This window comes from Mobula hypostoma, chromosome 6, assembly GCF_963921235.1.
Source record: "Mobula hypostoma chromosome 6, sMobHyp1.1, whole genome shotgun sequence".
Classification (NCBI taxonomy): domain Eukaryota; kingdom Metazoa; phylum Chordata; class Chondrichthyes; order Myliobatiformes; family Myliobatidae; genus Mobula; species Mobula hypostoma.
Window position 1 is genome coordinate 24,716,284 of NC_086102.1, and position 15,519 is coordinate 24,731,802.

General features: G+C 41.9%; 1 protein-coding gene across 1 annotated transcript in view; it reads left to right on the forward strand.

Annotated features, from left to right (window-relative positions):
• ripk4 (receptor-interacting serine-threonine kinase 4) overlaps positions 1-15,316 on the forward strand; it is a 59,278-nt gene extending 43,962 nt beyond the window's left edge. Inside the window, exons 5-8 of the mRNA XM_063050431.1 lie at positions 475-633; positions 2,955-3,061; positions 8,709-8,973; positions 11,944-15,316. Of these exons, the coding sequence (XP_062906501.1) occupies positions 475-633; positions 2,955-3,061; positions 8,709-8,973; positions 11,944-13,142 (1,730 nt within the window). The 3' untranslated portion in view covers positions 13,143-15,316. The remainder of the gene's footprint in view (positions 1-474; positions 634-2,954; positions 3,062-8,708; positions 8,974-11,943) is intronic.
• The last annotated feature ends 203 nt before the right edge of the window (positions 15,317-15,519 follow it).

A 15,519-nucleotide genomic window follows, 5' to 3' on the forward strand; every position in this document is an offset into this window, starting at 1 on the left:
TTTTATTTCTTTACTTTTCTCTTTATCTTGCTATCATTATCTTGTTTGTCATTTGGTCTCTCCTTCCTTGCAAAGAATGTTCTGTGTGTTCTTCAATGTTCAAAGTAAATTCATTACCAAAGTACATATATTAAAGAAAGATTAGCTTTGTTTGTCACATGTACATCGAGACAGAGTGAGATGTATCTGTGTCAGTGACCAACACAGACCGAGACCGAGAATTCTGCTGGGGTTCAGCCCACAAATGTGGCCAGACTTCTGAAATTCATTTCCTTGCAGGCATTTATAGGAGAAAAGAAATACAACAGAATTTACAAAAATCTATACACCTCTTAAAATTTACTTTATCTCTAACCTTTCCCAGTTCTGATGCAAGATTATTTGCTTGTTTACCTTGTGACCGGCTGAACATTTCTTGCATATTTGCTTTTATTTGGGATTATTTGCCTACTACTGTTGCCGTTGTATTTTCAGCTGAAACGAACATTCTGCACATCATGGTCAAAGTCGTCAGTGGACTTCGTCCTGAGTTATCAGCAATTCCGAAACCCAGGCCACCAGCATGTAAGAGTTTACTAAAGCTGATGCAGCAATGCTGGAATGAGGCCCCAAGTGAACGCCCAACATTTCAAGGTAAAACTTGCTTTCAAATGTGCATTTGAGTCCTTCACAGCAATGCACTGCATGCAGAATAAACTCAGGGCAGGGAATACAAAGCAAAAATTCCAGAAATCTGAAACAAGGACCAAAAACGGCCCTTTTCTTTTGTTCTAATTGTGTTCTTTAGTGTAGCAGGTGGGAGATGTGCCTTATACCTCCATTGGTAGAGCAACTCCTTCTGTCTGCTTGTCTGCAGGTCACCCTTAGGCAAAGTGTTGTACCAGCTTAGCAAACCACCCCCCCGCCCCACCGATCATGGTCATATGATGCCCTGGGAGTAGGTCACAAGTCCTGGTTATGCAACCACTGACAACAGACAGACAATCTCTAAACAGTATTGATATGGCTGGGGTCACCTGTCTTGTAAAGACACTGCCCAAAAGGCAATGGCAAACCACTTCTGTTTTTTCAAAAACAAAATTGCTAAGAACAATCAAGACCATGATCGCCTACAACATGGCACATGATAATGTGTTCTTTTTTGTTAGAAACTGTTTTCGGTTTAATTTTGTTGTGTTTTGTGAATGCTGTTTCTGTGATGCTGCTGCAAGTAAGTTCATTATTGCACCTGTGCATTATATACTTGTGCACCTGACAGTGAACTCAACTTTGACTTTTGAAAGTGCAGCATGTCAGCCAGTCATAATCATAAGGGTCTCTGACCTAAAACATTAACTCTTGTCAAAGATGCTCCCTCACCTGCTCAGTGTTTCAAGTCTTACTGTTGTTCATATGGTAGAGGGAGTCCCTTCCCCTTGCACAGTGACTTATAGCAGGGGTCCCCAACCTTTTTTGCACTATGGACCAGTTTGGTATTGACAATATTCTTGCAGACCGGCTGACCGGGGGTGGGGGGGGGGTGTTCAAGTAGGGTTAAACTCACCTCAACATGTCTTTTACAGTTAGGGTTGCCAACTTTTTCACTCCCAAATAAGGGACAAAAGTAGCAGTCAAATCCCGGGACACTTTACCCCAGGAAAGACTACCATGACCATGATGCCTTGCGCGGGCACCTGTGTGCGCATGCGTGTCGTGCGCATGTGCGTACGTGCCGATTTTCTTTCCCCACAAATCCGTTTTGCCTTCATCTTCCCGACCATACTGTACATAAGTTATTTCTACTTTATATAGGCTGTGTATTTATCATATCATTCCTGCTTTTACTATATGTTAGTGTTATTTATTTTCGGTTTTATGTGTTATTTGGTATGATTTGTTAGGTTATTTTTTGGGTCTGGGAACGCTCAAAAATTTTTCCCATATAAATTAATGGTAATTGCTTCTGCACTTTACACCATTTCAGCACGAAAGGTTTCATAGGAACGCTCTACCTTAGCGGGGGAAATACGGGACAAGGGTGGTCCTGTATGGGACAAACCAATTTAGCCCAATATATGGGATGTCTCGGCAAATACGGGACAGTTGGCAACCCTATGTTCAAGTTCAACAGTGCATGACAGGGAATGAGAAGAGGTGCAGCTGACTCGTATTGTTTCCTCATGGCCCGGTACCACATGCTTTGCGGCCCGGTGGTTGGGGACCGCTGATTTATAACATAAAAGGACAACTTTTGGTCCAAAGTTTCTACGCTAGCTGAGAAAGCTATCCCACTTTTCAATGCTGCAGTGATGATGGCAGACTGGAACTGAATTAAAACAAGGGTCTACTCCTTGCTGTACAGATGTTTTCGTTGCAATTTCTGCTACCAAAATCTCAGCTACTCACTGTGATCCAGATTCACCAGTGCCAGTAAGGGACATTGTTGTAACCCTGTTGAATGCTGTTCTGCTGAGCACTGAGGCTATAATGGTCCTGGTCCTGGGTCTAAGTTCTCGTAGATACATCCACCTGTGATGCTCATTGGCTTGCTGGGATTGATGTGCATATGTGAAAGGGAAGAGTTAGATTGATCTTGGAGTAAGTTAAAAGATTGGCACAACTATTCTGTGTTCTGAGTTTTCCCATCCCGGGTACTTGCTTGTTAATGGATCAGTGTGGGGAGGCTGTCTGTGAAAACTAGTGGGTATGAGGGTGAGTGTGTGAGGATTGGGTTAGGACATACAACATTAGAACACAGTGCAGTCTCTTTGACCTATAATGTTGTGCCGAGTTTTTAACCTATTCTAAAGTACCCTGGCATTCACAAAGTTGTCCCATTCTACCTCCTTGAATAATCCCTCTGTCATTTCTGCCTTTTAACCATGCTATTGTAATTAGTAAATGTTTTACACTAAGTGCCTAAATTTTCAATGTTGTAATGATGACTAATGATGCAAATCATTTTCTTTTGAAAGAAATCACATCAGTAACTGAAGAACTTAGCACCAAACCACAAGAAATAGCGCAAGAGAAACCAGAACAGTCTTTAGTTTCTGGCCAAACACATGAAGCAACCAGAAAGGTAAAGCTTACTGAAACTTTTGCTTTAAATGGTGGTTTGATTCCAGTTATAATGGCTCATAAAAGCAACATCTGAAATTGTATTGTTGCACAGTGGCCACTTTTATTAGATAAACGTTTGTAACTCGTTAATGCAAATTTCTAATCAGCCAATTTTGTGGTGGCATCTCAATATATAAAAGCATGTAGGTGAGGTCAAGAGATTCAGATGATGTTCAGAACAAACTCCAAAATGGAAGAAATATGATCTAAGTGACTTTGACAGTGGGATGATTGTTGGTGCCAGATGGGGTGGTTTGAAGATCTCAGAAACTGCTGATTTCCTGCGATTTTCACATGGTTTAGAGTTTACAGAGAATGGTACGATAAACAATCCAGTGAGTGACAGTTCTGTGGACAAAAGTGCCTTGTCAATGAGAGAGATCAGAGGAGGATGGCTAGACAGTAACACACATAACCACACATAACAACAGTGGTGTGCAGAAGAGCATTTTGGAATGCACAACATGTTGAACTTTGAAGTGGATGGGCTATAGCTGCAGATGGCCACAAACATACACATAGTGGCCATTTTATTGATGGTGTAATTTGAAAGCAATCCCAGAACTTACCAACTTAGACTGCAAAATGCTGCTTCATGTTTGGGGAGGAAACCAGACATGGCCTCCATGCAGTGAGTAGCTCATTAATACCTGAAATCATCATTCACCAATTGACTTGATGAAGCTTTTTGAATTTCAAAACAAATTATGGGTTTCCTCTCATTCCTAGTTTTATCTGCTTGAATATAATTTGCCGTGTCTGGTTAGAACAGTGCAGGCTGTGTAGTCCATGATGTTGTGCTGACTTTTTAAAGTACTCTTAAGATCAATCCCTTCCACATAGCCGTCTATTTTTCTATAATCTATTTGCCTAGTTTAAGATTCTCTTAAATCTCCCTAATGTATCTGCCTCTACTACCATCACCCCTGGCAGGACATTCCACACACCCATCACTCTCTGTCTGAAACTAAAAGAACCTCTGCCAACCCCCCCCCCCGCACCCCCCCATGCTTTCATCCAAACACCTTAAAATTATGCACCCTCATATTAGTCATTCCTGACATTGGGTGAATGCCTCTGGCTGTCTGTTCAATTATGCCTTTTATTATCTTGTACACCCTCTATCAAGTCACTTCGCGTTCTCCTTTGTTCCAAAGAGAAAGGCCAAGCTCACTCAACATTAGATTCATATTTATGTCAATACCTGGGATTGGGAACATTTTTTCCTGCACCCAGAGTAAGCAAGCTTACTAACATGGATATTTAATGTTATTTGAAAATGCTTAGTTCTTTGTGTTTACCTGTTTCTTGTCAAAACAGTCAGATGTAATGAAGATGCTTTGAGTTTAAGCTAAATACCTCGGGAATGAAGTTCCTTGCTTGGTAATAGCACTTACTGGTGTGAGAATGAGCTGCTGTTTATACTCTTGGTTCCATCGATCTTACCAAAATGTCTGGAATTCAGCCCAGCCAATAACACATGGCCTGGACTATGATCCAAGGACTAATTGTTGCTCATCTATGAAGCTTCTCATTGCCTTGTTGGAGGAGAATAGCCCAGTCACTTCATCCACCATGGAAGCTGGGAGTTAATATGGCTTGCATGAGGTAAAAAATAACACGAGGGCTGAGGGAGAACATAGAGCAGGAACTTTGGCCCATAATCTCAGTGCCAAACACGATGCCATTCAAGTTCATCCCTTCTGCTTGCACACATCTACATCCCACAGATCCATGAGTGAATGCAAAAGCCTCATGAATACCACCATTGTATCCTTACCACAATTCACCTATCACCTGCTAGCTCTAACCCCTTACATAGAACATAGAAAACCTACAACGCAATACAGGCCCTTCGGCCCACAAAGCTGTGCCAAACATGTCCTTACCTTAGAAATGACCAAGTCTTACCCATAGCCCACTATTTTTCTAAGCTCCATGTACCTATCCAGGAGTCTCTTAATAGACCCTCTCGTTTCCGCCTCCACCACTGCTGCCGGCAGTCCATTCCATGCACTCACCACTCTCTGCGTTTTTGAAAAAAAACTTACCCCTGACATCTCCTCTGTACCTACTTCTAAGCACCTTAAAACTGTGCCCACTTGTGATAGCTATTTCAGCCATGGGAAAAAGCCTCTGACTATCCACACGATCAATGCCTCTCATCATCTTATACACCTCTATCGGGTCACCTCTCATCCTCTGCTGCTTCAAGGAGAAAAGGTCGAGTTCACTCAACCTATTCTCATGGCATGCTCCCCAATCCAGGCAACATCCTTGTAAACCTTCCCTCCAAATTTTTATACAGGCTATGCCCTTCCATTTTCAATCCCGATGAAGGGTCTTAACACAAAGTATCAACTATTCATTTCCCTTCTGACCTGCTGAGTTCCTCCAGCTTTTTGTGTGTTGTCCCTAACTAGCCCATGTTCTTCTAAGTGTAAGTCCTATTCCTAAGAATCTTCTGCAAGTGGAGGTAACAGAGTGAATTGTTACTTCTGTTTGGGTTGCAAGGTTAATCAGAATCAGGTTTAATAGCACCAGCATATGTCGTGAAATTTGTTGACTTTGTGGCAGCGGTACAATGCAATACATATTGATAGAGATGAGAAAAACATGAATTACAATTAAAAAGTATATTATTAGTAATTAAATTAAATGAGTAGTGCAAAAATAGAAAATTTAAAAAAGTAGCGTGGTAGTGTTCATGGGTTCAATGTCCATTCAGAACTCGGATGGCAGAGGGGAAGAAGCTGATCCTGAAATGTTCAGTGTGTCTTCAGGCTCCTGTACCTCCTCCCTGATGGTAGCAATGAGAACAAGGCATGACCTGGGTGATGGGGGTCCTTAATGATGGGTGCCACCTTTTTGAGGCATCACGCCTTGAAGATGCAAACAAGTACAAATCTGCAGATGCTGGAAATCAAAGTAATACACTCTAAATGCTGGCAGAACTCAGCATATTGACCATTCAACAATTTGAATGAAAATGGCTGCTCTAAGAAGAGCTGCATAGAAACATAGAAAACCTACAGCACAATACAGGCCTTTCGGCCCACAAAGCTGTGCCGAACATGTCCTTACCTGAGAAATTACCTAGGGTTACTCATAGCCCTTTATTTTTTTTTGGAGCTCCATACACCTGTCCAGGAGTCTCATAAAAGATCATATCATATTCACCTCCGCCACCATCGCCCATTCCACGCACTCACCACTCTCTGCGTAAAAAAAAACTTAACTCCTGACATCTCCTCTGTACCTACTTCCAAGCACCTTAAAACTATGCCCTCTTGTGCTAGCCATTTCAGCCATGGGAAAAAGCCTCTGACTATCCACACAAACAAAGCTACCCTTGACTATAATGAAAACATCATTGGAATTAAGACTTGACGAAGTAGTGAAAAGGCAATTATGATTCTTGTTGTACTAGGAAGAGTTCATTGATTATTTGTGTTGTTAGACCTGTTTCTTCCCTGAAATTCCCCTTCTTGTAGCCAGAATAAAAACCTGTTACTGTGCAGTAAGGCAACACGGGACTGTGCTAATAAAATTCTGTTGGATAATATATTTAACTGGTTTAGCCAGGCAGAAAGGGAATCTCCTGGCACTCTTTTGAAGAAAAGCAGGGCCTTTTTCCAGTATCCTGAGACTTTTTTTTAAACTGAAACTACATTTCCGACTATTTAACTGATTATCTCGTGTCGGATTTTGGTGTGGAGATGGGAGGCACAGTAGCGTATCAGTTAGGGCAATGCTGTTTCAGTGCCAGCACCCCAGGTTCAATTCCACCGCTGTCGGTAAGGAATTTGCACTTTCTCCCTATCATTGTACGGATTTCCTCGCCATGTTCTTGTTTCTGGCCACTTTCCAAAGCAATACGGATTTGTGTGTTATTTGGTCCCACAGCGGTAATTGGGTAGTGTGATCTCCTTGGACCTGAAGGGCCTCTTAATGTGCTGTATCTCTAAATAAAGTAACTTGCACTTCCCTACAGGATCGCAGTGAATTGCACTCATTGGTACAGGAGTGGAACCCAGTGTAATCTTCTGTAGTAGCCCATCCACTTCAAGGTCGTGCGTTCTTATGCACACCGCTGTTGTAACGTGTGGTTATTTGAGATACTGTCGTCTTCCTGTCAGCTTGAACCAGCCTGACCATTCTCCTCTGACCTCTCTCATTAAATGACGCTCACTGGATTTTTTTTTACACCATTCTCTGTAAACTGCAGATACGGTTGTGACAATCCAGGAGATCAGCAGCTTCTGAGATAACCAAACTACACCATCTGGCACCAACAATCATTCCACAGTCAAAGTCATTTAGATCACATTTCTTCCCCTTTCAGATGTATGGTCTGAACAACAAGTGAACCTCTTGACCATGCCTGCATGCTTTTATGCATTGAGTTGCTGTCACATGATTGGCTGATTTAGATATTTGCATTAATGAGCAGGTGTACTTAGTAAAGTAGCCATTGAGTGTATATCAGAGCAGCAAGACATGAAGTGATTTGGTGAGTGTAAGGGTGCCAAGAGTTTCATAACAATGCAAGTTTGCTAGAGGTAATGTGGTCTATTCAAGTGCTGCCAAGTGTTTCACGTTGTCCTAGACGTATCCTCGTTTGATTCCCAGTCCTTTGGGGTTGTCCTGTAATTTTCAGAAATTTAGGAATTAAATCTCCTACAATACAGGTGTGAAATCATTATGGCTTTGTCTTCTGAGAACAGTTCTTTTGAATGATAAAGCAACTGGAACGTAGGAGAATGAGGGGAGATTGGTTAGAAGTACACAAGGCATGTTGACGATCCCTAATCAGCCCATGTCCATCCACATACTTGTACAGCTGGTATCTTGGAATACCTCCCAATAACTTTTCTCACTAATGATGTCAGGCTCACCTATCTACAATTTCCCGGCTTATCCTTGGACCCTTTATTAAAGAACGGAACAACATTAGCTATTCTCCAACCCTCCTCAGACATGCACAGTGTTGCTTAAACAATACTGTGTTACATAAGGCAGAAGATGATGTAGTTTTAAAGGTTTCATTTGGGTCTGAGGAACAAAACATTTTAATTAAGAAATAGGTCGACCAACACAAGTACATATTGAACACTGTCATCCAGCAGAAGAATTGCAATCCCTGTTCCATCATTTAGTCAAGCAATAATTCTAGTATTGTTTTTAAGATATTTAAAGATTTAAAAGATTAACTTTATTTATCACATATACATCAGAACATATAGTGAAATTCGTCATTTGGGTCAATGGTTCAAGGATGTGCTGGGGGCAGTCCAAATATGTTACCATGGCAATGCTATCAGTAATGTCTATTTTATCTTTTAAAAAAAATAGTGGCCCTGTTATGTATAATTATTTCTAGACAGACTATTCCCCTGTAAGTATCCTCTTACTCTGACTCCTCATCTTTTTTTCTGGCTGATGAAGGGTCTCAGCCTGAGATGTCAACTGAGCTGTTTTCCATAAATGCTGCCTGGCCTGCTGAGTTCCTCCGGCATTTTTTTGTGTGTTGAATGTAACTATTATTTGCAGCCTCTCTGACTTTCTTTATGCACAAAATGACTTGGTCGTTATCTTAATTTCAGGGGTCCGTGGTAGAGGTTGAGCAGCCCGTTCAGAAGCGGCTGTCGAAGCAGGTGTCCAACAGTGAGGAATGCAGCCTCTCCCAGCTGCTCTCCCAGTTAGACTCTGGCATTTCCCAGGACTTCGAGTCTGCTGGCAACGAATGCCCATCGGGCGGGGAGATGGGCGACAGCAAAAAGCGCCTGTCGGGCATCTCATCCATCGATTCTGCGTTCTCATCCCAGGGGTCCATATCATTGTCCTTCGGGAAGGACGCTGCAGGAAGTGGTGAGTTTGTTTGATTCTACAACACTTATGCAGAGCCAGACTTCCTATGAGCGGTGAATCTGTAGAATTCATTACCACAGACAGCCGTGGGGGGCAAGTCACTCAGTATATTTAAAGCAGAGGTTGATAGCTTCTTGATTAGTAAAAATGTCAACTGATACGGGGAGAAGGAAGGAGAATGGGGTTGAGATGGATAATAAATTAGCCATACTGTGTACTAGGCTCGATAGGCTAAATTCTGCTCCTATGGGTCTTCTTTCGTGGTATTCAGTGTTGGTTCATTTTATCCTCTGAAGCTCAAGTCTGAGTGCAGCTGAGAAATGGAATTAGTGTAGGATTGATATAATTGGACTCAGAGGCCAAATGGCCTGTTTTCATGCGGTGTGCCTAAGATTCTGCAGCCATAATCTTAGCTACACAAAATTTAATTCCCAAACGTGTGCAGAATATACCATTTAACTGCATGTCCAAGGCCATGCATCTAATGCATGTCAAGGGATCCGAAAACATATAGTTAAGTCAGGTTTATTGTCTTTTAACTGTACATTTACTGTACATGAATACATTTCTCTGGACCAGGGTGTAAAGCACAGTAGTACACATAGCACACAATAACTTAGGAAAGTAAGAATAAAATCTGAAAATGAATTACGCATAAATAAAGTGCATAAACTAAATATTGTAGGGTACAGAACAAATTAACCAGTGACACTTCGAATGCGATGCAGTAGGGGGTTCAGAAGCCTAATGGCCCGAGGGAAGAAACTGTTTCCTGTCCTGACCGTTCTTGTCTTTATGCATTGGAGTCTCCTGCCTGATGGTAGAAAGTCGGAGGATGCTGGATGGATGGGCGAAATCCTTGATAATGCTAACTGCCCTGCACGTGCAGTGCTCCTGATAAATGTCCCCGATGGACGGTGGGGAGACCCCTATGATCCTCTTGGCTGTTCTCACGGTCCTTTGTAGGGACTTCTGGTCCGATGTTCGGCTCCCATATCAGACGGAGGCGCAATTTGTCAGGACGCTCTCAATGGTGCTCCTGTAAAATTCAGTTAAGGTGGTGGAGGGCGGAGGAGTGGGAGAGCCTTGTTTGCTCAATCTCCTTAGGAATCACCATAGGATAGAACTATGGCTGAAGCCCTTGTTAGCAGAAGCTTAGATCAGTGCTCTAAGACACAATAGTGAATTCATCGGGAGATGAAAATGAATTGGACAGAACCAGTAGCATTGCCTGACAACCGAAGGCTTGGAAGCCATTATCAACAAAGATGAACGCTGCTTCCTGAAACTAAACTTCTCTTGAGCCAGGAGTATTGGCGTTTGCTCTGGAAAGTGACAACTGGAAAGGAAATGGCCAATTCACTTTGCCCATAAGCATGTTACTGTATTTTGGCAGGTCACTCATAATAATTGAATGCTGGAGTTGCATGTTTTATTTTTCTCTTTCTATGGCCTATTTGTAGCATCTCAGTGCAAAATGAAAGGACTGGAAGCTAATGCTTTGGGATGTTTAACTCTTACCAGTATCAACAGCTGTAACATGGCTCTGGCAAACTTCTTTGCACAATTCACAGCTTGGGCATTGGGCCAAGAGCAACACTCAATATGACTTTGCAAAGTAAAAGTTCAAGTTTAATTGTCACTAAATTTGCTACAACTGAGGCTATGCGGCTCTCCCTGTCGTTGGTCTCACCAGTGAATTGGACTCACAGTATTCTACATTACAGATGTCCAACAGAGTCTTGTGACCACAACAAAAATGTCCAAGACAATCCCCGAACTGTCCGTTGAATCGTGCGCCGCCTCTAGACACTGCCACTGACGCCTTGTTCCCCGTGTGGCCGAATCAGGTTGCAACGCGGCACACAAGTCCAACTCCACCGCTACCAAACAACTCACTAGTGGGGTAGACATGTAGTACTTGGAAACATCCAGCAGTGTCACACGATTATGAAAAAGACATAAAGAGTGAACAATTACACCTTTGTTTGGACCCAGAGAGACCTCTGCGTCAGTGTGTGCTGTCATCTTATCACACTCATCAGTCTGCCACTTTGCACCGTACAGTTTAAGTTGCTGTTGTTATTTTGTCATAGTAACAATCTCTATCATGAAACTTTTGCCCTATTAGCAGATGGGCTCCAACCATTTGAAGTGGCTATGGAATGTCAAGACACTGTGATTTTCTAAATTCATTATCAGTTACAGCCTTGGTCATATAATTCAAATCTTTACTCTGGAAGTATAATTATAGTAAATTGCTGCATCCACATTCAGTAGCCACTTTATTAAATGTACTTCCTGTACCTAATAAAGTGGCCACTGCGTGTATGTTCATGATCTTCTGCTGTAACCCATCCACTTCAACATGCATTTCAGAGATGCCCCTCGCACGCCACTGTTGTAATGCGTGGTTATTTGAGTTACTGTTCTTTTCAACTTGAACCAGTCTGGCCATTTTTCTCTGACCTCTCTCACTTGTGTGGCATTTTCGCCCACAGGATGGCTGGTCACTGGATGTTTTTTGTTTATCGCGCCTTTCTCTGTATCCTCTAGAGATGGCTGTGCGTGAAAATCCCAGGAAATCAGCAGTTTCTGAGATGCTCAGAGTGCCCATCCAGCGGCGGCCACAATACAAGTCACTTAGATGATATTTCTTCCATATTCTGAACTTTGGTCTGAACAAGGACTTAACCTTTTGAGCGCCTTTGAAATGAGGTGGTGTCACATGATTGGCAGATTAGATATTTGGATTAATGAGCAAGTGTACCTAATAAAGTGGCCACTGAGTGTATACCTTCAGGAGAATTGCATGTATTTTCCACTCATTCATTGCCAATGAATAGGACATTTGGTGTCATTGCTCCCTTCTCTACCTTCCACTTTTAAAATGGTATGTTTGTTCTGTACTTGAATGAAAATTCAAGCAGGAGGTCTAATCCTTGTCTTGTAATCTCATCTTCCTTCCAGAACAATCAGTCTCCAACATACCGAAGAAAAAACTCTATGAAGCCATTGTGTCTGGAGATGTCGGGAAGCTGATGAAACTCCTTCAGCCTCAAGATGTGGACCTGGTCTTGGACGATGGTATGAGCCTCCTTCACTACGCTGTCCAGCTGGACAATGAGGAAGCGGTCCGGTTGCTGCTGTTGTACAATGCCAACCCGAATGTTGCCAACAAGCGAGGCTCAACACCCCTTCACCTGGCCTCCGAGAAGAACCTGAAGGTCATAGTGGAGCTGCTTCTGGGGAAGAAAGCGAACGTGAATGCCAAGGATGAAGATCAGTGGACTCCACTTCACTTTGCAGCTCAGAGTGGCGAAGAAACTCTCTTGAGGCTTCTCCTAGACAGGAATGCCTCAACAAATGAGGTGGACTTTGAGGGTCGGACACCACTCCACGTTGCTTGCCAGCACAGCCATGAGAATGTGGTGCGTGTTCTTCTGAGCCGAGGGGCTAATGTCCAAGCCAAGGGGAAGGACAACTGGACACCCTTGCATTTTGCTGCCTGGCAAGGTCATCACATGATCACAAAGCTTCTCATCAAGCAGGCCAGGGCAAACAAGGAAGGGGTGACGGCTGACGGAAGGACCCCACTTCATCTGGCAGCCCAGAGGGGCCAGTACAGGGCAGCTCGTATCCTGCTGGAATCCAAGGCCAATGTGCACAAGAGGACCTTGAGCTGCCGAACGCCACTGCACCTTGCTGCCGAAAACGGGCACACCAGCACCTCCAGGCTTCTGATCAAGCACGGCGTGGATGTTGACGCCACAACGGTGGAGGGGTGTACCGCTCTTCACCTGGCCTCTGACCGAGGTCACCTGCCCACCGTAAAAATGTTGATAGAAGAGAAGGCAAATGTTGAGGTCAGGGCTTCTCTTCAGAGAACAGCTCTCCACCTGGCTGCAGATAAAGGACACAGTGAAGTGGTGAGGGAGTTGCTTATCAGCATGGTCAATATAAATGTGACGGATGATGAAGGGTTTACACCCTTGCACTTGGCATTGAGGTCAGGACATTCAGTTACTGTAGATGTCCTCCTGGCTCATGGGGCAGATATTAATTTGCATATGCTACAGACGTCGTTAAGCCTGTCACAGGAAATTGGGAGCAACTTCCTCGATGATGCCCTTCAGAGCCTGACAGATTTTGATGTAGAAGTATTGTGAGGGGTTGCCAAAACTCAAGAACGTTGGTGACACAACTAAAGCTCCGATCCTGCTGAGATTATCTCCACAGGGTTGTCTGAGGTGAGGAAATGCTTCAACAGTGGAGAGACTCTTTTGAAGGGAACTGCCCATTGAATGGGCTTTAACAGGAAGCTACCTGAGGAACTTCTGACAGTTTGCTGGGAATGTGGAGGTCAAATCACGAGGAATGCTGTGGATTGATGCTTTGTTAAACCTTTCCACACCCTCCAGGTACATTCCATCAGGAACCTTTGCTGATGGAGAATCCATTGTACCCACTACCTGTCAAATTGCTGGATTAACAGCGCACCTATCAAAATATGCTGTTATTTCTGAAGTGTATCTTTTACACCACTCTCATCATTTGTATGCACCTTGCTCATGATAATGAATATTGCTGAGTGGGATCTCTAAAGCTTTAATCTGCAGGACCAGTGAGCTTCATAATTTGTGCCACAGGTAATGTTGCCTTAATGCTACATCAACACAGTTGAACTCACTTTGGCTATGAGCCAAATGGATAATTAACATTTCTCAACTACGATTAAGTAAGGAAAGTATCTGCTAAACTATTGAAGCAAAAATGAAAAGCAGCACTTGATCAGATAACTTCACATAGGATGCACAGTTAATGGGATAATGTATATTGTCTATTTTTACACTTGTGTACATACATTAATGGTTATTTTGTCCTAACACTTATCTGATGTGTTTTGCTGAATCTTAAATACAATTTGATTTTTTTTTTTGCCTTTGATCCATAAACAAACTGCTTTTGAGAATACGTAGTTAACCAGTCTATAATATCCAAAGCCTTTCAACTATATAATCTGTCAGTGGGAAAATAATTAAATGCCATGTTATTTGTAATGGATTATATTGACCTTTGTGATCATAGATAACTTTACTTCAATACATTATGTCCCTATTGCGACAGCATTTTTTTGCTTCATGTAATACAATTGTCAAGAATTTTATGTTATAAAGGAAAATTAATACCAAAGTGGGAACCCTATATAGATCTTGGTAATCCTATCAGAATAGACTAGTTAACATTTTTTTCTTTGTTACAGAGTTGATACAAGAGCCATTTCAAATGAAAACATACAAAATTTCTCATGTTTTGCAATAATAGTCATTTAATATTCTTATCTGTAAGGGCAATGAGATTGCAATGATTCTTCACATAACCAAAGGAAAAGGGAGAAATATGCTATCATCTCCCTTGGGCCTGATGTCATTAATATTCAAACTGTGCTGCCATTTACTTTAAAGACTTGTCCTTAATGCCAAGTAACAAACATTTTTTTAATGATTACATTATTAAATTAATGCTACTATAAAGTTCCCCAGTGGCCAGTGTGACACTGGTTTTAAGTGCAACCATAATTTAGATTAGTATACTTCTAGAAAATTTGCAGCTTATTCCTTTTTGTCTCGAATGATAAATTTAAGAGCAGTTTATAAATATGCTGCATTGTCAAATTAACTTTTAGAATGTATTTTTGGAATGTTTCTACCGATAAGTTTAATATCTGAAAGGAGTGTGCCTTCAATATATTATAACCCCAATTTATCAGAATAATGAGACAATATGCAGGGTGTAAAACCTATTAGTTGGGAAGAAAAATGTTTGTGGAGGAGAATGTTAACAAGAAGTTCCAAAAACTCTTTGAGGATATATCTGTGTCTCTTTAAAAGTGAACTTTAGCCTGAATATTTCCAAGTTAGTGATAATTCAATATGACCTTGTGTTAACCTGGGTATCTGAGAAGAATGTCCTTCTGCAGTGGCCTGTATCTGATTGGCTGACTTCACTTGAAATATTCTACTGACTGTAGCTATTAGACATACAGTGATCAAAGTTCTGACTTGCCTGTTTCATTCTTAGCCATGTTAATGGACATGTTCTGGGTATAAGGTGGAATACTCTATGTGGGTGTTAATAGAAAATACATCAATATTTGGGCCATTGTGCATCGTATTTTAAAGTATCTCAGGTGGTGTTGATTTTTCCTTTAATTTTCCAGTTATCTTAATTGCTATGCGATTAACGGAAGTGTGTACGCTTTAGTACATTTTAGAGGTAATGTTTGCTTTGTACTGTTGTAGACTGCTAGTTATTCTCATTGTAACTAACATTGTTATTTCATTAAGACTAATAAAACAAAATTATTTTATCCTCTTGTTTAGACGTTGTAATTATTTTCCTTCCTCTTTGTCATCACTTAGAGTCAGTGCACCCCTTGATTACATGAGGAATGAAACCAAGGTGGTCACAGATTCACTGGAAGTGAGGGGAGGGGTAAATTGTATATTTCTACTTGCTAAACTGTTGACATTGGTTGAGACCAGG